Source organism: Podarcis muralis, chromosome 3, assembly GCF_964188315.1.
Source record: "Podarcis muralis chromosome 3, rPodMur119.hap1.1, whole genome shotgun sequence".
Taxonomy (NCBI): Eukaryota; Metazoa; Chordata; class Lepidosauria; order Squamata; family Lacertidae; genus Podarcis; species Podarcis muralis.
The window spans coordinates 3,104,880-3,130,391 of record NC_135657.1 but is presented as its reverse complement, the minus strand read 5'-3'; the positions used below and the strand labels follow the sequence as shown (position 1 = coordinate 3,130,391).

General features: G+C 48.1%; 1 protein-coding gene across 1 annotated transcript in view; it reads left to right on the top strand.

Moving 5' to 3' along the window:
- CHRNA2 (cholinergic receptor nicotinic alpha 2 subunit) overlaps positions 1-24,101 on the top strand; it is a 32,211-nt gene extending 8,110 nt beyond the window's left edge. The window contains exons 3-7 of the mRNA XM_028725253.2: positions 9,350-9,501; positions 11,886-11,930; positions 14,439-14,548; positions 20,017-21,115; positions 22,370-24,101. Coding sequence (XP_028581086.2) covers positions 9,350-9,501; positions 11,886-11,930; positions 14,439-14,548; positions 20,017-21,115; positions 22,370-22,495 — 1,532 coding nt within the window. The 3' untranslated portion in view covers positions 22,496-24,101. The remainder of the gene's footprint in view (positions 1-9,349; positions 9,502-11,885; positions 11,931-14,438; positions 14,549-20,016; positions 21,116-22,369) is intronic.
- The last annotated feature ends 1,411 nt before the right edge of the window (positions 24,102-25,512 follow it).

Sequence of the window (25,512 nt, the reverse complement as noted above, 5' to 3'; positions counted from 1 at the left end):
CTTTATTGGTTACAGGTATTGGCTTAGGCATTGGTCCTAACCAACTGTATCCGACTTCAGCCCATCCGCTTGAAGTCCGGGAAGGGTTAACCACCAGTAGGGGGAGTCCTGCTGATGCACATCAACTAGGAACTCCCCCGGGGCCACCGCTAGGGGGCGTGCCTTAGGCCCTCACCTCCTTAGGCTTCAGACAGGGCCACGCCCCCCAGAATCCTTTACCGGACTACCCTTCAATATGTGGGGCAGGTGATGGCGCTTCCTCCCCTCTTCCATCTTCAGAACTATACCAATGCTTAACCGCCAATACCCAGAAAGTTGAGGCGATTTGTACGAGGTAGGCAAAACCCAAGTGGCTGGTGCCAGTTTGCCAAGTGGAAAAATTCCTACCAGTCCCTTCAATGGTGACCAACCGAGGTCCATAGCAAGGTCAAGGAATGAAAACCTTATAGGGTGGGAGGGTGGGGAACCAGGAACAGCTGGTAGGCGGGGAAAGAGGGAGATCCCCAGCCGTGTCTTCCCTTAAATAGGGTAGGCCACACCCCCAGAGCCAGCCGATTGGCTGGCCAGGGGGTGACGCGCCTGGGGATTTCCCCAATCGTGGGGGCTGGGCTCCAGCCACTGCGTGCCTGGTGGGGCTCTGACGCCCGCAACCCTACCTCCTCTGCAGGCGGAAGTGGCTTTCTAAGAATGTCTAACATCGTGCACAAGCCTTTGGCTTTATGCAGGTGCTCAGCCATTGCATACCCACTTTTAAGGGACAATGAAATGGCACCAGAATGCTCAAGGAAGTTATCGATGTTTTTGTTATTTTTCGCTCTACCCCAGTCTCCAAGGGGAGAGAGACTCCAGGGTTCAGATTGCTTGGAATAAAGGTCAGTGGAAGCTGCGGTGCCTTTATGATGCGGCATTTTTATCTACCTATATGTACAACCTGAGCATAGGGTGGCTCCCAGCATCCCAACAGATATCGCTTCTCCATTAGTCTCAGCTTTGGGTTCAGCAATGAGCAAGCAGGTCTCTCTGTCTCCAGATTCCAGCTCATCTCACATCCCCAAACTCCAGCTCATGTTCTCCTACCTGGCAGCTAGGTGAGGGGGTGTTGCATGACACAGAGAAATGTCTTTGGTTATACTAATCATGGTGCTTAGCTAGACACCCAAGGCAAACTAACAACAACAACAACAACAACAACAACAACAATAATAATAATAATAATAATAAATTTATTATTTATACCCCGCCCATCTGGCTGGGTCTCCCCAGCCACCCTGGGCGGCTTCCAACAAAATATTAAATATTAAATATAGTGGTCTGTTAAACATTAAAAGCTTCCCTAAACAGGGCTGCCTTCAGATGTCTTCTAAAAGTCTGGTAGTTGTTCTTCTCTTTGACATCTGATGGGAGGGCGTTCTACAGGGTGGGAGCCACCACCAAGAAGGCCCTCTGCCTGGTTCCCTGTAACTTGGCTTCTTGCAGTGAGGGAACCACCAGAAGGCCCTTGGAGCTGGACCTCAGCATCCAGGCAGAACGATGGGGATGGAGACGCTCTTTCAGGTATACTGGACCGAGGCCGTTTAGGGCTTTAAAGGTCAGCACCAACACTTTGAATTGTGCTCAGAAATGTACTGGGAGCCAATGTACGTTATGTTAGAAGTGAGAGTTGAGTGTACTTAGCTGCAGTGGCACATCAGAGCGCACACAACTAGCTTTTACCTTGATGATACTTCCTCCTGCGGATGACTCTTGACAAAGCCTAAGGAACATTGGAGGCCATCAACGCCAGGGATGGTTTTGGCTGTGACATGACGGGAGAATCGCTCGCTCTGAGGAGATGCGCTTTCCTAGTCAACAGCCTTTGGTGTTTGGAAGCGCTCTGACAGGATCACCGCCTGATTTGGAAAGACACAGTGAGAGGAATCAACCTCCTTCGCCCTTCCTCTTCTCCGGATTCACGTCACGTTCTCGACGACTCCATAATTCTCGCCTCCGACGCTGGGAGCGGTTAATAAGAGAAACTTTGCAGAATCTTATGACTTCACGTCAATCTTGAAGGCTCCGTGCCAAATCTGGGCTTCCGAGCCGGTGTGATGAAAGCCTGCCTGAGCTAACGTTTCAAAAAGTCTGCAGCCTTAATTAAAGATTGCCACTTTCGAGTCTGAAGAAAGATTGGCGGTGCAATTTTGATACACTGCGGGGCAACAGAAACCGCAATGCAAATTAGAGAAGCACGTACATTATAAGTCAAATTAGGATATAAGAAAGAGAAGCAGGGAGGGAGGGGATTGAACTTGCAGCTTCACAGCACCAGAAGTTGCAGTTTGGGGTGTTTTTTTTGGAAATGTCAAATTGGGCCACACTTGCATGTGCTCATCATGATTCCACAACTGGTGAATTGCAGCTAGATGTGTAACATAAAATGAAAAAAGCAGCTCCGTTGCCAAACACTGTTTGGGTGCAAGTAGACAGCATGGAAGTTCTTTCTGTGACAGTTTGTTGTGGTTGTTGTAGTGTCGTTTAGTTGTGTCCGACTCTTCATGACCCCCTGGACCAGAGCACGCCAGGCCCTCCTGTCTTCCACTGCCTCCCCCAGTTTGGTCAAACTCATGCTGGTAGCTCCGAGAACACTATCCAACCATCTCGTCCTCTGTCGTCCCCTTCTCCTTGTGCCCTCCATCTTTCCCAACATCAGGGTCTTTTCCAGGGAGTCTTCTCTTCTCATGAGGTGGCCAAAGTATTGGAGCCTCAGCTTCAGGATCTGTCCTTCCAGTGAGCACTCAAGGCTGATTTCCTCCAGAATGGAGAGGTTTGATCTTCTTGCAGTCCATGGGACTCTCAAGAGTCTCCTCCAGCACCAGAATTCAAAAGCATCAATTCTTTGGCGATCAGCCTTCTCTATGGTCCAGATCTCACTTCCATACATCACTACTGGGAAAACCATAGCTTTTACTATGCGGACCTTGCCATTCATCATACAATGCTACAATCAACAAGGGACCAGAGCACTGCTCAGGCTTAACCCCAAAGGCAACCCCAAAACTTGGGAGCAGGCCAATGTTCTAGTGCGGAACCACAGCACCCTAGAAGCTGCCAGCAGGGAAGCTATCATGGTGGAAATGGGATGCAGCTTTAGCCCCCAGAAGGTCTCATCCACCAACCCCCCTTTCTCTCTTAGCCTTTCCAGGTCTGCTACCCTGGCCTCAAGGGAGCAAATGGGTGTTGGGAGAGTCAGGAGCTCATTGCACTTCTGACACACTCAAAATTTCTGTCCAACAGGGAGATAGCTGTATTGCTGATATTAATATTGTGCAGTCTGAAGGGACTGGATGCGTAAAAACTGACTCCGTTTGGAAATAAAACATTTTCAAGGCCCATTAGATATTATTCAAAAGCTGTACTAGCAGAACTTTCTTCCTAACAACAAAAATATCAAAGATACGTCCATGTAATTCCATAAGACATCTTGTTCTGTCCAGCACAGGCTCAGCATCTCAGAAAATATGAAATACTCCAAACAGACCTATAAGCAAAGGTCTGTCTCTCTTTATAGCAACCATTAACCTGTGGCTGTTTGCCGGGAGAGCTTCATTTACATCCTTAGTCTCACGGAGCATGGGAGCAAAGTCTCAAAGGCAACTCCCTTTCAAAATGGAGATTTGCAACCAAATACTTCTGTCAGTTGATCTAAAGTTTAACACTCATGTGTTGTTGTTGTTGTTGATGAGTCGTTTAGTCGTGTCCGACTCTTCGTGACCCCCTGGACCAGAGCACGCCAGGCCCTCCTGTCTTCCACTGCCTCCCCCAGTTTGGTCAAACTCATGCTGGTAGCTCCGAGAACACTATCCAACCATCTCGTCCTCTGTCGTCCCCTTCTCCTTGTGCCCTCCATCTTTCCCAACATCAAGGTCTTTTCCAGGGAGTCTTCTCTTCTCATGAGGTGGCCAAAGTATTGGAGTCTCAGCCTCAGGATCTGTCCTTCCACAACAAGCCATACGTGCGATAGGCAGTGAGAAACACTCGAAAGCCCTTGCAGCCCCGCTGGCATTCTACCTGCATCATTGTTTTTGTAGTTTATGTTGCTTTTGAGTTTTCTTTAGGTCAAGGGAAGCATTTAGGGGCAAGCAATGCTTCTGAAGGGACGCGGGTGGTGCTGTGGGTTAAACCACAGAGCCTAGGGCTTCCTGATCAGAAGGTCAGCGGTTCGAATCGCCGCGACGGGGTGAGCTCCCGTTGCTTGGTCCCTGCTCCTGCCAACCTAGCAGTTCGAAAGCACGTCAAAGTGCAAGTAGATAAATAGGTACCGCTCCGGCGGGAAGGTAAACAGCATTTCCGTGCGCTGCTCTGGTTTGCCAGAAGCGGCTTAGTCATGCTGGCCACATGACCTTGGCCACGGAAGTTATACATGCTGACAAACACCGGCTCCCTCGGCCTATAGAGCGAGATGAACACGCAACCCCAGAGTCATCCGCGACTGGACCTAATGGTCAGGTGTACCTTTACCTTATATGCTATATGGTAATTTATGGACCTAATAGGTATCTAAATCCATTTGCACATAACAGAATGTAGGCACCCTATATACAGAAATGAGCAAACCAGTGATATTTTAGGGAGCAGGCGGGGCCCATTACTTACATCATAGGAGCCTACACAACACAAAACACTGTTTCTGTGTGTAGGTTTTATTTTATTTTTATCTTATATTTTGGAAATGTACATCCAGAGTTTTTTCCCCTTTAATTTTTTGGGGGGCCCCAAGAGAGTGGGGCCCTAAGCTATAGCTTGTTTAGCTTAGACGTAAATCCGGCACTGGATCTGAGAACTGTGGCTGGCAAGATCACCGCTCTTGGGAGATTTCTGGCAGCCAAAGTTGAACCATCTTTCTCTCCTGACACCCCACTCCCTGCTCCCAAAGACAGATCCGCTCACAGAGATGAAGTGCCACGTCTGTTTACATGCCAAATTTGCTCGTCAAGCGGCGCTAATGAGAAGAAATGGAGATGGCCTCACCAATGGCTCATTTTGAGTCCTTAAGGCCATCAATCCGTCAGTATAGTCTAGCATGGCTGCGAGGGGCTGAATGGATGGGAACTGCCTGTTTATTTTGCGAAATATTCCACCCCTTGGCCCCTTTTGTGTGTGGGATGAATTGTTTCCTCTGCAGCATTTTGCCCATTTTCTTAGTCGAGGCCAGTTTCTGCCCCATTTTGAAGAACTGAGGGAGAGTTTGAATGGAAGGAAATCAGATTTGTGAAACAGTCCAGATCAACAGAGAGGAGGATGATTTATGCGTATCGCACCTGACAAGTGCACGGAGGGCGTCAGCCGCATGACAAGCAAGGGACAGACAGGTCCCTGCCCCAAGGAGAATACAGTCCAAGCGAGGACGATGGGAGTGAGCAGGCAAGGAGGCAACGAGAAGTAGAAGAGGGAGGGACAATCAAGGAAGGGGGTGAAAAATCACAGAGAGGCGTGAAGGTTAGGGGAGGGACAGGTAACAATGAGGTGGGAATCAGCAAATAAAGTCACACAAATCTGAGCCATCATCTCAGTCATAAGAAGAGCCTGCTAAATTAGGTCAATGGCCCACCTAGACTAGCATCTTGTTCTCACAGTTAAGAAGGACTTGGCCTGACCCAACCATGAGGATCTGGTCCAGTGCTGGGTGCTCTACCTAGTGAATTATTATTATTATTATTATTATTATTATTATTATTATTTCTTATTTATACCTCGCCCATCTGGCTGAGTTTCCCCAGCCACTCTGGGTAGCACCCAACCGAATATTAAAAACACAATACAGCATTAAACATTAAAAACTTCCCTGAACAGGGCTGCCTTCAGATGTCTTTTGAAGATAGGATAGCTGCTTATTTCCTTCACATCTGAAGGGAGGGTGTTCCACAGGGCAGGTGCCATTACCAAGAAGACCCTCTGCCTGGTTCCCTGTAACTTGGCTTCTTGCAGTGAGGGAATGGCCAGAAGTCCCTCGGCGCTGGACCTCAGGGTCCGGGCTGAATGATGGGGGTGGAGACGCTCCTTCAGGTATACTGGACCGAGGTCGTTTAGGGCTTTCAAGGTCAGCAGCAACACTCCAAACAGGTTCCTAACTCCTTGGCTGAAAAGGGAGAGAGGGTCCCATTAATCTTATGAGGACCTTGGCTGTCACAGGGCAAGCCAGTGTCAGTAAGTCACACAGTTCAAAGCTATAGTTAACTATTAGGGAAACACGAGCTTCACAGAATAGATGGAGTTCCAGGCCTAATGAGCTCAGCAGCTCAGGCCCTGTAGATCTTACTCCATGAAATCAGTTGCCGAGACTAAAAGTCCCAGCCTTCCCACCGCTGTCAAAGTTGTCTCCTCTCCAGGGCTCCTTGCAAGAAATCGGAGACTGTGCCTGCATGCAGTGTGCCTAAGCTCTGGTCGTTTCACCCCTCTTCTGGTTCTGTGAGACAGGAAGAAGGGGAGCTTGTCGCAGCAGGAAGAGGAGACCCCCATGCCTCTTCACTAGCCTGATTCACCTCTGCCTTTTGACTCCCTTCCTCCCACTGTCTTGCTTCAGCTTCTGGTTCTTGACTTCTCTCTGCCACAGACGCTCCCAGCTCACTAAGCCCTCTTACCCCTTCAGATTCCAACATCTCCTCTTCTCAGTCTTCTCCCTCTGACCGCTGATCATTGCCCCAGGCTCTGAGCCTTTCCCCCTTTTGTTCCCCAACTGGTTCCTCCCACCGTTCCTCTGCCAGTCCATGACATTGGCATTCTGGGTCAGGAGCTCGGCCTACACTCGAGTAGGACCCTGGCAGAGATACATGCCCGATTGGCATGTTCTCTCCCTCCTGGTCAATCGTTCGGGAGCTTCAAAAGCTTTCTTCAGCCCGAAAATCACAGTGACCGATGCCAACAGACATCAGCACACTTAGAGATCCGCAGAGTCTTCGCAGTTTGTGTAACAGACCTCAGCAACTCAGCATTTTGGCTAATCTACTTTATTTACATATAAACACACACGGAGCACTGCAACATGGCTCCCTCTCTCTCCAGCATCAGACAGCAAAGAGAAAAAGGACAAAGGACAATAGTCCCACCTCACGGAACACAGTACAGTGGTACCTCAGGTTACATACACTTCAGGTTACAGATGCTTCAGGTTACAGACTCCGCTAACCCAGAAATAGTACCTCGGGTTAAGAACTTTGCTTCAGGATGAGAGCAGAAATTGTGCTCCGGCGGCGGCGCAGCAGCAGCAGGAGGCCCCATTAGCTAAAGTGGTGCTTCAGGTTAAGAACAGTTTCAGGTTAAGAACGGACCTCTGGAACGAATTAAATACTTAACCCGAGGTACCACTGTAACACAAACATCCTGTCTCCGTCACTTTCCACTCTGTGGAGTCAAAACATACACTGCCATGTGATAGACAACAATCCCATGACTGCAATCACGGAGCAGGAATTCTAACATTCTGCACCCCAGAAGAAGTTTCTTCTGCAGTCAAAAGCAGGAATAAGCAAAGGCCCATGAAGCTTATGGCCTTGAAGAGTGGGAAGAAGGTAAACCTCATTAGCTAAAGAGGCTGGTTGAAATTTGGCCGGGGACTTCTGTTCCCCAGGGGGTTTCTATTGTGGAGTTGGCCTCTGGCTGCCTCTGCTTTAGGCATATTAGTCTGATGCTCCTGCGAGCATGTCTTATTTCATCTCGCATTGCCAGGCAATTTGGCCATCTCTAGGCTTCATGCAGCAGGATTCTCCCAGCGCCTGCCAGTTGACTTCCCAGGTTCCTGCATCGCCATAAATTCTCACAACTTTCCCGTGCTTTGGGCATTCCCTGGATATCTGCCAGACTTTCAGTACTGGAGAGCCCAGTGTGGTGTAGTGGTTCGGAGCGGTGGACTCATAATCTGGTGAACCGGGTTCGCTTCCCTGTTCCTCCACATGCAGTTGCTGGGTGACCTTGGGCCAGTCACACTTCTTTGAAGTCTCTCAGCCCCACTCACCTCACAGAGTGTTTGTTGTCGGGAAGGAAGGGAAAGGAGAATGTTAGCTGCTTTGAGACTCCTTCGGGTAGTGATAAAGTGGGATATCAAACCCAAACTCTTCTTCTCTGTGCAGTAGTCAAGACTGCCCTGCAGGAGCCTGGAGAGACCCCAGTTTGACTCTTGCCACAGAAATAAGCTCACTAACTGATCTTAGGCAACACATGCTCTCTTTTCCTGACCCTTTCTCTTAGCCTCAGTCTTCACATCTGCAATATGGGGATAATAATGCCACCTTACATTTACATGGTTTCTGTAAAGGTTTTTGAGATGAAATGGGTGTGAAGAGCTTTGAAAGGTGGGGCATTAATTCTGGGTTATAGTTGAGCTTTGTTAGGTTATATAGCTTTGAGCTAGGTTATAGTCGAGCTTTGATGTCCGTCCTTAACTGTTGACATGCAGTTAATATCTGGGGGCATTTAATAACTGACCGTCAATGATTCTCAGCATTCAAGGCTGGTTCTTGTCAACTCATAACATTTGATTTCCATTTCTTTTTTTCTTCTTTTTTGTGGTGCTCACCCACTTTTTATTATTATTCAAAATTATAACGAGACATATTATCCAAAAACATATCATCCTTGCCCCCCCATTTTTGCTTCCCCCCCAAAACCCACCCACCCCCCCGACTTCCCTCAGTTCCAGTCTTTGGTTTCTCTAAGAATGCTGTTTTCTGCATGTTACAAAGTTGTATATATCCTCAAACCATTTAGCTGATTTTATCAATAAAAAGTTTGTGAATGTTTATTCAAAACCTGCCAAGGAGTCCAGTTCGCTTTGTTGCATCTTCAGATACTTTGTAAAGGGTTCCCATTCACCCTTAAAGTCACAGTTATCCTTGTCCCGTAGCTTATATGTCAGTTTTGCCAGTTCTGCATAGTCCATCAATTTTTCTTGCCATGATTCTTTAGTTGGGGTTTCTTCAGTCTTTCATCCTTGTGCTACCAGAACTCTCGTGGCCGTTGTCGCATACATGAAGATGTTTTTCAGCTTTTTTGGCAGGTCTTTCCCTACAATCCCTAACAAAAAATGCTTCAGGTTTTTTTAACAAATGTTAAATGGAACATTTTCTTCAATTTGCTGTAAATCATTTCCCAAAATTTTTTAATTACCATACAATCCCACCACATATGATAAAATGTCCCCTCCTTTCCCTTACACTTCCAACATATATTTGAACTAGTTTTGTACATTTTCCCTAACTGCACTGGTGTCGTGTTCCATCTGTACATCATCTTCATGTAATTCTCCTTCAATAGGGAACAATCTGTAAATTTTAAGTCAGTTTTCCATAATTTAACCCAATCTTGATTTCCATTTCAGCCTCAGTCCAAGGACGGACGCAAACCCAGGCGGAGGAGAGACTCTTCAAGCACCTTTTCAATGCATACAACAAGTGGTCCCGGCCCGTCCCCAACACCTCTGATGTCGTTATTGTCAGGTTTGGCCTGTCCATTGCTCAGCTGATTGACGTGGTATGTGTCCTGTTCACTCACCTCACTGCTCTTTGCAAAAAAAACAAAACAAAAACCAGCTGCAGAGAAATGTTTCCCCTTTAGTGATATTGGAAGAGGCAATGTCAAAATGGAGTGTGGGCGGGAGAGAAAAATAAAGACCTACCCATTCCGAGTGAGGGTGGGAAAACCCTCACTCTGAACTGGCTCCATGGTGGCATGCAGCTCAATCTGATGCATGTGTTATAGAATCATAGAATCATAGAATCATAGAGTTGGAAGAGACCACAAGGGCCATCGAGTCCAACCCCCTGCCAAGCAGGAAACACCATCAGAGCACTCCCAACATATGGTTGTCAAGCCTCTGCTTAAAGACCTCCAAAGACGGAGATTCCACCACACTCCTTGGCAGCAAATTCCACTGTCGAACAGCTCTTACTGTCAGGAAGTTCTTCCTAATGTTTAGGTGGAATCTTCTTTCTTGTAGTTTGGATCCATTGCTCCGTGTCCGCTTCTCTGGAGCAACAGAAAACAACCTTTCTCCCTCCTCTATATGACATCCTTTTATATATTTGAACATGGCTATCATATCACCCCTTAACCTCCTCTTCTCCAGGCTAAACATGCCCAGCTCCCTTAGCCATTCCTCATAAGGCATCATTTCCAGGCCTTTGACCATTTTGGTTGCCCTCCTCTGGACACGTTCCAGTTTGTTCTCAGATATCAAGTAGCAGGCCGTAGAGTTCTTCACTCTGGTTTAAGAGGAGTACACATGTGAACACAAACATAGGGAGTTAAAGGTAAAGGTACCCCCTGCCCGTACGGGCCAGTCTTGCCAGACTCTAGGGTTGTGCGCTCATCTCACTCTATAAGCCGGGAGCCAGCGCTGTCCGCAGACACTTCCGGGTCACGTGGCCAGCGTGACAAGCTGCATCTGGCGAGCCAGCGCAGCACACGGAACGCCGTTTACCTTCCCGCTGGTAAGCGGTCCCTATTTATCTACTTGCACCCGAAGGTGCTTTCCAACTGCTAGGTTGGCAGGCGCTGGGACCGAGCAACGGGAGCGCACCCCGCCGCGGGGATTCGAACCGCCGACCTTTCGATCGGCAAGTCCTAGGCGCTGAGGCCTTAACCCACAGCGCCACCCGCGTCCCTCTATTCTAGTATTGACTATATAGTCACTGGTCTTCAAGCTGGTCTTTGACCGTAATAAATTATCTATCTAATTATCTATCTATCACTGGTCTTCCACTTGTTCTGACACGTCTTTGCAAGTCTTCCTTGCAGATCCTGAGGGCAGAACCTGGTTCCTTCTGCACCAAAAGCAGCTGTTCTGCCACTGAACTTTGGCTGAGCATAGGGTCTCCATACCATTGTAATAGCAGATCTCCCTCTTTTCAGGCCTGGATGCAGTGAGAGCAGAGGACTCTGGTCCGAGATGACCTCTTTAATTAGCATTCACCTGGATTTCTTTGTGAGGAGGTTACATAATGCGGCCCGCGTTCCCCCATAATTTCCCTTGCTGCAGAAAAGCAAGTGGATTCCCGTTGAAGTGGATTTCCTGCCAAATCCACTTCAACGGGGCAGCCTGAATTGGCTGGTTTGTGATTTAGAGTGGTGCCTTGGTTCTCAAACTTAATCCGTTCCAGAAGTCCGTTCCAAAACCAAAGCGTTCCAAAACCAAGGCACGCTTTCCCATAGAAAGTAATGCAAAATGGATTAATCCGTTCCAGACTTTTAAAAACAACCCCTCAAACAGAAATTTAACATGAATCTTACTATCTAACGAGACCACTGACCCATAAAATGAAGGCAATAATCAATGTAGTGTACTGTAAAATAAATAAGACCGTATTGTAGATGATAAAAATTAAAATTATTATTTTTCCTTACCTGCACTGATGATAGTCATTGTTTGGATGAGGCGCTTTTATCCATTTCCACAGTCACACAATCAGTCAGTCAATCAATCAATCAATCAATCAATCCGTAGCTGAACTGGATTCCGCACAGTCACAGAAACAAATGAACCAAAAAAGCCTCAAAAACAAAAATAAATAGCAAAAACAAAAGCACCAAACTTAATCCGTTCTGGAAGCCAAAATGTTCGAAAACCAAGGCGCAGTTTCTGATTGGGGCAGGTGCCTCAGAAACAATAGCCGACAGCCGCATCAGATGTTCGGCTTCTGAAAAACATTTGAAAACCTGAACATTTACTTCTGGGTTTTCGGTGTTTGGGAACCAAGGTGTTTGAGAACCAAGGCACCACTGTAAGCACAAAATAGAGACAACAGCTTCTGTTTGCATGCACCTTTGTGTTTCTTTCAAACAACCTCTCTCTCTCTCTCTCTCTCTCTCTCTCTCTCTCTCTCTCTCTTTCTCTCTCTCATTGTCTTCAAATCTAGGATGAGAAGAATCAAATGATGACCACAAACGTTTGGCTCAAGCAGGTAAAGCGCGATGGGAGTTAAAGGCAGGGAGCGCAACGCAAACTCTAGCAAAGTTTTGGGGGTGTAGAGACGGAAGGGACCCAAGAGTCCTCTTCTCCAACCCTTTCCAATGCAGGAATAAAGATATACTGTATTTCTCGGTGTATAAGACGGTGCTTTTTGCTTTAAAAAATTGGGTCTCGTCTTATACATGGATAGTGAATGCAGAGGGGGGACATGAGATCAATGGCAGCAGCAAGCCGGAGATTGGCAGCGGTGATTGGGTGAGTGATTGGTGGCTGCAGCAAGGCCTGCTGGTGATTGGCTGTGGCTGCAGCAATTGGGCAGGCGATTGGTGGCTGCGGCAAGTGGGCGGGTGGGCTGTTGGTGGCTGCGAGCAGGCAGACAATTGGCGGCTGCGGCGAGGTGTGCGATCGGCAGTGGCTGTGGCAAGTGATTGGCAGTGGCAGGTAGGAGGGTGAGCGATTGGCGGAAGTGACTGTCGGAACCTGCGTTCGACCGAGCGACTCCTCCGGTGAGTCCTCCGTTCTCTCCTCCGACGATAATTAACGACCTGAGCCTCTGATAAGGCTCCAAGCACATTCCCTTTCCACAGAGTTTCAAAGCAGCAGAAGTGATGAGATTTATGAGCTACATTGCAGAGTTTTATTTCCAGTTACGCAGACAGAAAAGAACCGTCCTCTCTCTGTGAGAGCAGAGAGCAACTGAAAAACAAAGGAACGGGAAACCCGTGAGACTTCCAACAGTCTGGAATGTCTGAAATGTAAACAGAGTCTTGTGACTCTAAGCACTGCACAGTGGCAACACACAGAAACCAACAGTGACCTCCCCTCCCCCCCAAAAAAGTTAAACAACTTAATTTCTGAATTTGGGGTTTTAAAAAATAGGAGTCGTCTTATACATGGAAAAATACAGTGCAGTCATGCCTCTTGTTACGTTCGGTTCAGGTTACATTCTTTCAGGATACGCCCCGCAGCGACCCGGAAGTAACGGAACGGGTTACTTCTGGGTTTCACTGCTTGCGCATGCGCAGACACTCAAAATGACATCACACGCATGCGCAGAAGCACAGAATCGTGACCCACGCACAAGCAGACGCGGGTTGCGTTCTTCTCATGTTGCGAATGGGGCTCCGGAACGGATCCCGTTTGCAACCAGAGATACCACTGTAATAATAATAATAATAATAATAATAATAATAATAATAGTTTATTATTTATACCCCGTCCATCTGGCTGAGTTTCCCCAGACACTCTGGGTGGCTCCCAATCAAGTGTTAAAAACAATACAGCATTAAATATTAAAAACTTCCCTAAACAGGGCTGCCTTCAGATGTCTTTTAAAGATAGGGTAGCTGCTTATTTCCTTAACATCTGAAGGGAGGGCGTTCCACAGGGAGGGCGCCACTACCGAGAAGGCCCTCTGTCTGGTTCCCTGTAACCCCACTTCTCGCAATGAGGGAACCGCCAGAAGGCCCTCGGCGCTGGACCTCAGCGTCCGGGCAGAACGATGGGGGTGGAGACACTCCTTTAGGTATACAGGACAGAGGCCGTTAGGGCTTTAAAGGTCAGCACCAACACTTTAAATTGTGCTCGGAGACGTACTAGGACACTGTACTCTAACACTGAGCCCAACACAGGGTTTACTTTTTGCCAGGTCTTATTCAAGGCTCTCACAATGCAACTTGGTGTCAAATAAGGAACTGGAAGCAAGCCCTGTAGGTAAAGCATGAGACTCTTAATCACAGGGTTGTGGATTCGAGTTCCACATTGAGCAAGAGATCCCTGCATTCTGGACTAAATGTCCCTTTTTGTCCCTGCCAGCTCTACAGTTCAACAATTCTATTGCCAGCTCTACAGTTCAACTTCAGCCTTGTAGAGATGGTCCCCTTGACTCCCACGCCTTGAAGTTTCCAGCCATGGAAAACTATTGGCCTGGGGGTCTTAAGCTGAGCAGCTGTTATCCCCCCCTCTCCTGTGCCCCTCTTATGAAGGTTGGCATTAAGGCTGCAAGACTGAATTCAACAGGACGTTCTTCTGAGTCGACATAGGCTTTGCAGCCTTCGTCCACTAAAACAGTGTTAATTAACTTATTTTTTAATAACTAAGAAAGTTAATAAACGGGAAGAAGATAAAGTCCATACCAGAGAAGACTGGCAGAGGTGATGGATTTATGCCGAAATGGCTAAAATGGCTGGAAGAAGCAGAAATCAGGAAGACCAAACTTTTAATAAGGAATGGGGGACATTTATAACCTATTATCCTAAAAGGTGCAGGAGGAAATGGTTACAATAGGACCCACAAAGGGGAGGAGGGGAGTCCAAGAGATTCTTTGGAATCTTATTTCTATGTTGTACGTTCGATATGTGACTGCAAAGTTTTAATCTGAAAAACCAAAAAAATAAGTATATCAAAAAAGTGAGGAAGTTGATCAATGTGTGCTTCAGTGTGAAGAATATGCACATCTCGGAAGTGAATAATGAGCCCATGATTGTTTCCTTGCTGCCAGGAATGGAATGACTACAAGCTGCAGTGGAACCCGGTGGATTTTGACAACGTCACTTCCATCCGAGCGCCTTCCGAGATGATCTGGATCCCAGACATTGTGCTGTATAACAAGTAGGTGCTTGGGCCAACGGGGAAAGGGGGAGCAGCTCATTGATTCAACAACGCCCCTTAAAAATATGCCGCGGGAAGTCCTTGTCCATTCAGCACATCGTTAAACTATGGAACTCACTGCCACAGGGAGTTAGTGATGGCCAGAAACCCAGGTGGCTTTAAAAGAGGAAGAGCTACTGTATTTTTCGCCCTATAGGACGCACTTTTCCCCCTCCAAAAATGAAGGGGAAATGTGTGTGCGTCCTATGGGGCGAATGCAGGCTTTCGCTGCAGCCTGGAGAGCGAGAGGGGTCTGTGTGCACCCACCCCTCTCGTTCTCCAGGCTTCAGGCAGCTATCCGCAAGCCTTGGGAGCCCGGCGGGAGTTCCCGCTGGGCTCCCAAGGCTTGCGGATAGCAGCCTGTTCTGTGGGCTGGGGGGGAATTTTTTTTTTTCTTTATTCCCCCCCCCCCAAAAAAAAACCTAGGTGCGCCCTATGGGTGGGTGCGCCCTATAGGGCAAAAAATATGGTAATTTTGTGGAGGAGGAGAGGGCTATGGGTAGCTATTGGAGGGAGAAACGCTTCTGGAGACCAGTTTCTGGAAACCACAGGAGGGGGAAAGTGCTCCCATGCTCGAATCCAGCTTGTGGGTTTCCCCATAATGGGCATCTGGTCTGTGAGAACAGGATTCTGGACTAGATGAGCCATTGTTCTTAAGCATTCACGCACGGGGATTAATCTGAGACAGGCCTCAGCAGGAGTAGCACAGCACCAGTCAAGAACCTAAGAAAAGCCCTGCGAGAACTAGTCCAGCATCCTGTTCTTGCATTAATGCAATAAAGGGAAGCCAGCAAGCTGGACCCAACATTGTGGGAATGTTCAGGGAGGCAGGAGAGGATATATTGTTTAATTATATCCTTTCTAATTCGTGTTAACAAGTTCTGCAATTTAGCAGAGTAACATTCCCCTTTTTAAACTTGCGCAGTGGATAGCGTTTACCAGTCTTGTATAAGCCTCTAAAATAAGTTTCCTTGGTAATTCCCCCTGGTAATTCAGCCAGCTAGCCTTGGTGATTATCTAATGCTTATTAGATGGATTTCCCCAAATTGATTTCTGAACTTTGAATTTTATTGTTATTCATGTTTTTATACTGTATTTTATGCTGCTTTTACAATTAAGTGTTTTAAATTAGTTGTTAGCCGTCCGGTTTTTGAACCGGGAAGGGTGGGGTATAAATAAAAAATTATTCTTCTTATTCTTCTTATTCTTCTTCTTATTATTATTAGTTCCTCCTTAAAAGAAATAGACACAACATAGTCTTCTATAAAAGTATAAAAAGAGTTTACTCACTCACATTCTGTTTACAGATGGATCCCAGAAGGCAGACTTAAGTTACAAAAGTAATATATCTGGAATCTATCCCATAAGGAGACAGTCCCTTTGTCCTCTCTTGGCTGGAGGCCAAGAGAGCATCTTTGGCTAAGCAGATGTTGCCCTGCCCTGCCCTGTGCTTTTGTTGTTACCTGCACAGGTGAGGCCATGCCCACCTTTAGTCCCATGCAGAGGAAGTCTGTCCCAGCCCAGAAGGAAACAGGAAGTTTACCTGCTGGCTGGACAAACATTCCTCCCCATGTGTAAACCTGTTCACTCTAGGAATGTTGTACTTGACTGCTCTTGTGTTTCACATCCCACAAACACAAGAGCATTGTACACACTTCAGCATTGGCCTTAGTGGAGTTTGTAGGACATGTGGCACACACAGCTCTGACAGCAGTGGACCTTGGTCATATGCCATCCTGTGTGAGGTCGTTTCATGCCCTTCCCACCAACCCTCGCACTGCTGGCTTAAGCCAGGCTTCGGAAAGGAGGCGCAAGGCTCTGGCAGTGCACTAGAGCCCTCCAACCTCCTTCCAAAAGCTAGGCAAGCGCTGTGGTCTAAAACCACTGAGTCTCTTGGGCTTGCTGATTGGAAGGTTGGCGGTTCAAATCCCCACAATGGGGTGAGCTCCCGTTGCTTGGTCCCTGCTCCTGCCAACCTAGCAGTTCAAAAGATGAGATGGCGAGATTAACCGGGAAAATTCGGAACCAGCAGGACCAGACTTTCCTAAAGAAGTGGAAGAAGCTTTCAGCATATTTGGAAAGCAACTGTAACCAATTGACATCACTTGTAGGGTTAAAAAGAAGTTTTGTAAGGAGTAATATATAAATTATTGTGAAAAGAATGAAGAATAGGTATTAAGATGTGAATTTATAGCAATAGCTGTAGTAACAAAATGCATAATTAGAAGGATTTTAGAAAACCATCAGTTGAGGCTGAAGGAAGTCTTATGCTCTGATACCCAAAGATTTTGAAATGATGTTTAAAAGGATGATATGCTGGAAAATATGTGTAAAAAATAAATAAATAAAATAAAATATTAAAAAACCCGAAATCCTAGCACAGGGGTGTCAAACTCAAATTCATTGGGGGCTGCATCAGCAGTTTGGTCACCCTCAAAGGGCCAGTTGTATCTGAAGGACTATGTGTCCACTCTTTATTATCATAAATTATTGTGGAGGTTTCCTGTGTAGAACGGCCAGCGCCGCTAGAGGGCAGACGTTCTCTGGCTTGTAGGCTGCCGCGCATGCGCTAAAGAAGCGGCTTTCTTGTGTCAAAAAAAAAAAAAAAGCGAGAATAAAGGTGAAGGCTGGCGGCGGCTACACGGGCCACATGACGAGGTCTGGGCGGCTGGATTCGGCCCGCGGGCCTTGTGTTTGACACCCGTGTCCTAGCAGTTCAAAAGCATGCCAATGCAAGTAGATATATAGGTACCGCTGCGGCGGGAAGGTTAACGGCATTTCTGTGCGCTCTGGTTTCTGTCACGGTGTTCCATTGCGCCAGAAGCGGTTTAGTCCTGCTGGCCACATGACCCAGAAAGCTGTCTGTGGACAAACGCCGGCTCCCTCAGCCTAAAGCAAGATGAGCGCTGCAACCCCATAGTCGCCTTTGACGGGACTTAACTGTCCAGGGGTCCTTTACCTTTTACCTTAAGTGCATGCTAGGCTCTGAGAAGGCGCACTCCTCAGCTCTGCGCCCAGTGCAACCCACAACTCATTTTGCCCTAAATCTGCCTCTTCAATTACTTACAAACGCACACACACACACACACACACACACCAAGAACTGGTCGCCAGATGCCTCACTCTGCAATTTTTCATTTTGCTTGGGTTGAAAATGGCACATACCACCTCAATTCCGAGAGCAGTGGAGGGTGTGGCTTTTGGGGGGTGTGTGTGTGTGGCAACTCCACTTTTTAAAAATGTGCGAGAAATGCAGTATGCTCTGTCGATGGGCAGCCTTGTGGGGAGATGCTCAGTTTGTGCACATGGAAGAAGTACCCGCTATTATGACATCTTGTGCAAACAGTGTCCCAATAATGGCTTCGTTCCATTGGCTGCTGTTCTGCTGCCATCCAGTGGTACTTAGGAAAATATTTCAGGCCAAAGGGGACTTCTCAATCTGTCTTCTATCCGCCGCAGCGGAAGACCCAAAGGAAAACCATGTCAAAAGTCCCAGTGAAGCTCAGCTAAATAAACAGCATCCTCCGTATCTACTAGGCTAGTCAATCTTTATTGCAGTCAAAGACTTTAGCAAAGAAACAAGTGAGGTTAATCGCTGGGTGTCTGGTTGCCAATAATAACAATAGCAACATTTTATTATTTATACCTCGCCCATCTGGCTGGGTTTTCCCAGCCACTCTGGGCAGCTTCCAGCACATATAAAAACATAATAAAATGTCAAACATTAAAAACTTCCCTAAACAGGTCTGCCTTCAGGTGTCTTCTAAAAGTCAGGTAGTTGTTTATCTCTTTGACATCCACCGAGAAGACCCTCTGCCTGGTTCCCTGTAACCTCACTTCTCGCAGGGAGGGAACCGCCAGAAGGCCCTTGGAGCTGGACCTCACTGTCTGGGCTGAACGATGGGGGTGGAATCAATCAATCAATCAATCAATCAATCAATCAATCAATCAATCAATCTTTATTGCAGCCAAAGACCAGACAGCAAAATTAACAACAACAACAACATATCCCACATCTGCATAAAGAAGCAGATGTGCTGGAAGCGGATGTAATTAAAAATTCCCTATAAACTTATTTACATTAAAAATAGCACTTCTTCAGCTAAAATCTGTATTCCAGAGATTTAAATCAGTTCTCATTCATCTGGCCCTCACTGTCACCACAGCCTGTCTTCTCCTCGTTGCTATAAAACAGAATTTTGACCAGGTAGATGGGTGTGACCCTGGGAGACACTATAAAAGGGCTGGTTACGCAGCCATCTACCCCCCCCCCGATTTATTCCATCTTGATGTATTTTGATGTCGGCTGGCCCTCAGCCAGCAACACATGGGCTCATTTTCCTACATGGGATAAACTCACACTCTCTTCTGTAACTACAAGCTAAAGCCTGCCTTCAGGGAACCTACTGTGAACTGAATGTGAGTAAACTTATTATTACTTTTAAAAGAAGACTGTTGTGTCTTTATTCTTTTTAAGAGGGATTAAAGGGGAACTTACCAGGATCAAACCTAATCCAGACAAGCCAGACTGGATTGCTTAAGTGAAGAGATTCAAACGAATCTACCAGCTAGCTTCCTGCAATATACTGGAGAATGTACAGTGGTACCTCGGGTTACAGACGCTTCAGGTTACAGACGCTTCAGGTTACACACTCCACTAACCCAGAAATAGTGCTTCAGGTTAAGAACTTTGCTTCAGGATAAGAACAGAAATCGTGCTCCAGCGGCGCGGCAGCAGCGGGAGGCCCCATTAGCTAAAGTGGTGCTTCAGGTTAAGAACAGTTTCGGGTTAAGAACGGACCTCCAGAACGAATTAAGTACTTAACCCGAGGTACCACTGTACTATGCTACTGAGTCACTAGCGTGAGTGAGGAAGGATAATATTTAATCAATATATTTCTCCTACTATTGAGCGGCAAGGATCCTAATTGCTAAAAACTGGAAAAAAGAAATTGTGCCAACGAAAAAGAAATGGCAAGACAAACTGTTAGAGTATATTGAATTGGCTAGATTAACAGAGGCAATTAGAGATCACACTAGACAAGAGTTTTTAAAAGCATGGGGAAAATGCAGAGAATACTTCACAAAACAGCCCCCTAAAATACATACCTGGACTTGATTCGATTAATGTCTGCAGGAGACTTTGTGGATATTTAAGTTATAATTATAAAAATCTTAATAATTACTCATAAAGGAAACAGTTTATAAGAAGTACATAAGGAGGCCAGATACAGGATAAAGGAAGTCTTTTATTTGGTTGTTTGTATTGTTGTATGTTATGCTTATTATATGTTATGTTCACGTTTAATGAGTGGGGGGTGGGGGGGTTATGTTATGTTGTAAATAAAATTTCCAATAAAAATTTATAAATACATGTTTCTCCTACTATCCACAACATCCCCGCACTCTCCTCTCCATTGCTCCTTCAGTGCCGACGGGGAGTTTGCTGTGACGCACATGACGAAGGCGCACCTCTTCTCCAACGGCAGCGTGAAGTGGACGCCTCCGGCCATCTACAAGAGCTCCTGCAGCATCGACGTCACCTTCTTCCCCTTTGACCAGCAGAACTGCAAGATGAAGTTCGGCTCGTGGACGTACGACAAAGCCAAGATTGACCTGGAGAGCATGGAGCGGCAGGTGGACCTCAAGGACTATTGGGAGAGCGGGGAGTGGGCCATCATCCATGCCGTGGGCACCTACAACACCAAGAAGTACGACTGCTGCACGGAGATCTACCCCGACATCACATACAGCTTCGTCATCCGGCGCCTGCCCCTCTTCTACACCATCAACCTCATCATCCCCTGCCTCCTCATCTCTTGCTTGACCGTCCTGGTCTTCTACCTGCCCTCCGACTGCGGGGAGAAGATCACCCTCTGCATCTCCGTCCTCCTGTCCCTCACAGTCTTCCTCCTCTTGATCACCGAGATCATCCCGTCCACCTCCCTGGTCATCCCTCTGATCGGAGAGTACCTCCTCTTCACCATGATCTTTGTGACGCTCTCCATCGTCATCACGGTCTTCGTCCTCAATGTCCACCACCGCTCACCCAGCACCCACAAGATGCCCCAATGGGTCCGCACCGTCTTCTTAGACTTCATCCCCAGGTGGCTCTTCATGAAGAGGCCCCCGGTGCTGACAGCAGGGCTCAGGGTGGCCAGCGAAGAGGTGATCGGGCAGTACGACGCGCCTCCGGCAAATCTGAGCACCTCCCGGTGCTGGCTGGAGACGGACGTGGACGAGAAGTGGAACGAAGACGACGACGGCAGTGGTGCCAGTGAGGAGAGGCGGAGGGCTGGTCGCCTGCCCCTCCAAGGCACCTGCCCCCACCACTGCCTCCAGTACCGGTACACCTGCGCCCGGCACCTGGGGAGGGGCTTCGTGGAACTGGTCCGGCACCCGGCCACCAAAATGGAGAACCCAACATCCTCCGAGCAGGGGCTGCAGCTGTCTCCAAGCATCTTGAAAGCCCTGGAAGGGGTGCACTACATCGCCAATCACTTGCGGGCAGAGGACGCTGATTTCTCGGTGAGTTGTTGACTCTGAGAACCGAAAAGCTACCTTGTGGGGTTAGTACCCAGGATCCTCCCACCCCAGGCCCACTATTGGGTTCATAACGCAAGCAAACAGTTCCCTCTAGACGTCAGAAACAGGGTGTTGCGGCAGCAGCGTCCACCCCGAGGCGTTCCCAAAGTAAAGGAAGGATTGAACTCTGATTAATAAGAATACACACAGAGGCTTGAACCAGCAAGACTCTGGGAAGGGTGCGTATAATAAGAATTCCTGTCCACCCTCCGGCCCAGGTCGTTTTATTCACAAAAGACCTTTTTACACTGTGTTTGTAAGAACCAATCAGATTTCCTCTGAGCATTTCAACAAACCCCACGTGGGGAGAAAGTTACAGTACAAAAACTAATTAAGCAAGCGTAAAAGGTAAAGGGACCCCGACTGTTAAGTCCAGTCGCAGGCGACTCTGGGGTTGCGGCGCTCATCTCGCTTTATTGGCCGAGGGAGCCGGCGTACAGCTTCCGGGTCATGTGGCCAGCATGACTAAGCCGCTTCTGGCGAACCAGAGCAGCGCACAGAAACGCCGTTTACCTTCCCGCCGGAGTGGTACCTATTTATCTACTTGCGCTTTGTGGTTTCAAACTGCTTAGGTTGGCAGGAGCTGGGACCGAGCAACGGGAGCTCACCCCTTCACGGGGATTCGAACCGCTGACCTTCTGATCGGCAAGTCCTAGGCTCTGTGGTTTAACCCACAGCGCCACCCGCGTCCCAATTAAGCATGTATGCATACTTCTGGGGTAAATAAAGCAGAACTACAAAGGAGTGCATCCAGCAACCCCGGAGGTCATAAACAAGCAATGTATGGCAAGGAGGATAGGGATCTTTATCACCTTCATGTGAAAGTCTGTTTCCTGGCCCTAAGATTAACATATCAGAAAGCCTACATCAAAGAAACTTGCCCACTATCTTTTATGGCCCAGGATGCCTGGCCCAGGGAGGGTGCCACCACCGAAAAGGCCCTCTGTCTGGTTCCCTCTAGCTTTGCTTCTCACAATGAGGGAACAGCCAGAAGGCCCTCGGTGCTGGACCTCAGTGTCCGGGCTGGACAATGGGTGTGGAGACGCTCCTTCAGGTATACAGGTAAAGAGACCCCTGTAGGAAAACTCTTGAACAATCTGCCAGATGTGCTGTTTCAGGTCCCAAAGGGATGTCCAGGCATTGTAGAGACCTGCTGGTCAAGGAGGTGTGACTTCATGGTTTCTCTTCTGCTTGCAGGTGAAGGAAGACTGGAAGTACGTTGCCATGGTGATTGACCGCATGTTCCTCTGGTTGTTTGTCATTGTCTGCTTGTTGGGGACGATTGGCCTCTTCCTCCCACCTTTTTTGGCGGGGATGATCTAGGAGGGTTGGTGTGCCCAAAATCCCCCCACAAACTCTCACCCGCCTGCCGTGCGGCTCCAGGAAAAGCGTCGTCATCCAGATTAAGGACAAATTCAACTCAGAAGCAACTGCCTACCTGGGAATCTTACTTAGCATTGCATTCTTTCTTAGCTGAAGCAGTTTTTACAAATCAGTAGCGACTGGGGACTTGAACTTTCTTCCAGACTGACCTCGTCTGCCATTATTATTCAGCGAGGCCAGAGGTAACCCCGAAAAACTTCCTGTGGTGGGAACAATGTGCAGATTGTCTTTGGCTTTGCTGAGAGCATCCTTGGGGCTGACGGCTGCGTTTAGTTAGCCCAATTTAGCAAAATGCCTGCTGTTATGACAGGCTGTGTGTGAAACGAGGCTTTGCAAATGGCGAGAACCGCAGAGTTTTGCATGGGAAGATAGCAAAGGCGTGAAATCAGGGGTGCTGTTAGGATAGTGGCGAAAACCCTCTCCCCACCGCCTGGCGGCTGCAACCAATAATAATCGACCTTGTTTCTGTCAGCTTAGCCCCACCCCCTTCATTTGCATAGAACTGCTCTGGGTTCTGTTCCTTGGTCACACTAGAGTGTGACGGAACATTCAGAAACGGCATTTATATAGAAATTAATGGCATCGGTCCATTGTAAATGTGGGTCGCTTCCAGATGACCTATTTATTGAGCATTCTGACTGATTTGTTTACACAGAGTTTGCAGGAAGTGGATACAACTTTGCATCAAGCAATGGCCATCTCACCTAGTCCGATGCATTTTCACGCCACTTTCCTTACTGCAAATAGTCTTTTCCTTTTTCGAAGCAGGTTTGCAGCACAGGAGTCCCAAATCCCCTTTAATTGTGCCCTCCCTGAATTTGCTGGCTTGCAAATGACTCCCACCTGCAAACTAGTGGCAGCCTGAGGGCCCCTTTCGTATTGACTACTGGTGCTGTGAAAAGTCCCAGACAATTCGGTTATGCCTACCTTGGTGCCAGTTTTTGGACTGGAGCCACATTGGGCGATGTCCGACGTGCAGCTCACATGTCACAGTTTGCAACAAAGCACTCGGCCGATAGCTGAAGCTCAGAGGGGCAGGACAGGAAAAGTCCTAGCGGGAACTCCCCCTGTCAGTTTTGCAAGGAAGGATAAAGCTCAAACGCCCCATTTGACTGAAGAGCTAAAAGCCTCCCCTTGCCTTTTGCGATTTAGCTACTTGCCGAATTCCTGCATTGAAGGGGGTCAGACTAGATGACCCCTGGAACCCCTTCAAACTCTGCAATTCTATGGTTCTATCTCAGGGTGCAAAGGGGGAGGGAAACCACACTTTCTGGGAAGTGAATAATCCTTTTTGACTTTGCCCCCTGCCCCCTACGTCCTTGCAGGCAGGCTCCATTCTGCCCCAGGCCTTGACAGCTTGCCAGGACAGTCCCCTTGTCTAAGGAATGTGGACTTTGGGGTGACGTGTGGTGGGGAGAGTCCACAGCTGAGCTTGCTCCTGTCGAGATGAGTGTGAGCCAGGTTGCTGACTGCAGAATCAACTTGCAAACCGCGGACCTGTTCACCGCAGCATGGTCTGGAGATAGAATAAATTTTTTAAAACTGACTTTTGGAGTTTTCTTGGGTGTGTGTGTGTGTAAAATCATAGGGGCTAGGTTTCCATTCCTTCTACACAGCACATTACCTCCCATCTGTAGTCGTTTCCAAAGGATGCTTCCCCAACCTGGTGCCCTCCAGACCCATTGGGTGACGACTCTCACCAGCCCCTCAACATAGATGCTGTTAGGTGTGAGCTGGCAGTAAATCACACCGTGCAAGTTAGAAGTAACTTTTTACTTTTTACTTTTCACCACCGCACAGCCATCTAAGTCCCCTGGGGCTTCCCCAAGCAATCGGAGACTATTCCTGTGTGTAGCCAACCTTTCCTCCACCCTCTTCATACCTCTTCTGGTTCTGGGTGACAAGCAGGAAGGGGAGCTTGTCGCAGCAGCAGGAGGGAGAACCCTGTGACTCCTCACCAGCCATAGTTGTCAGCTTACAGATTTGAAAATAAGGGACCAGCAGCCTCGAAAATAAGGGATTAGCAGCCAATATAAGGGAGTTTCAGAGCACAGGTATGTTCAACTTCTGAGCCCCTCTGAGCCAAAGGCAGGAAGCCCAGCCAGCAGCCAAACGAAGCCTCAAGCGGTGGTTCCCACAGCGCAGCAACCCGGCAAAGGGGATGCAGCAAGGAAAACCACAGTCACCTCTCTGCTGGGAAGCGCTGAGCAAAGGCGAGTCCCCAGGCAAGGCATCCGATTTGATCGGCACAAGGCATACAAGCTCCACCCCCCAGTCGTTCTTAGACTCCTTATTGGGTGAGCAACGCAGCCAAGCAACACAGTTGGAGCCTCCCTCCTCCCTGGCCGGCAGGGAGGGAGGGAGAGGAGCTGCTTCCTTTGAAACCCGGGAAATTTAAAGGACATCATCAATAAGGGACAGCAGCGGGACACGGCACTGGGATAAGGGAGTTCCCCGCCAAATAAGGGACAGTTGACAGCTATGTCACCAGCCTGACTCATCTCTGCTTCTCGGCCTCCCTCCTCCCCTGCTTCATCTTCTGCCTCTGATTCCGGACTTCTCTCTGCCACAGACTCTCCCAGCTCACTAAGCCCTGTTAGCTCTTCAGCTTCCAACACCTCCTCTTCCAGTCTTCTCCCTCTGGCTGCTCATTGTTGACCCACCACGAATCCCTAAGGCTCTAAGCCTCCTTCCCTGGTGGGGTTCACCAGCTGGATCCTCCCACCATTCTTCTGCGTCCAACCAATCCATGGCACATGAAGTAGCAACCACCAGCTGCTCCAGACATCTTCTAAAGACTAAAGTACCTAGGGGTTGGTTAGGCCTCCACCAAGGGCCCAGGCATCTTTGAAAATCACACCTCTTCAACCCTGGTGCAGAGTGGCTAGGAATCATCTACCTGTCCCTCCATGAGTTCCCTGGGATACCCTTTGTGGTCAGGTGAGGAGCACAGGTTC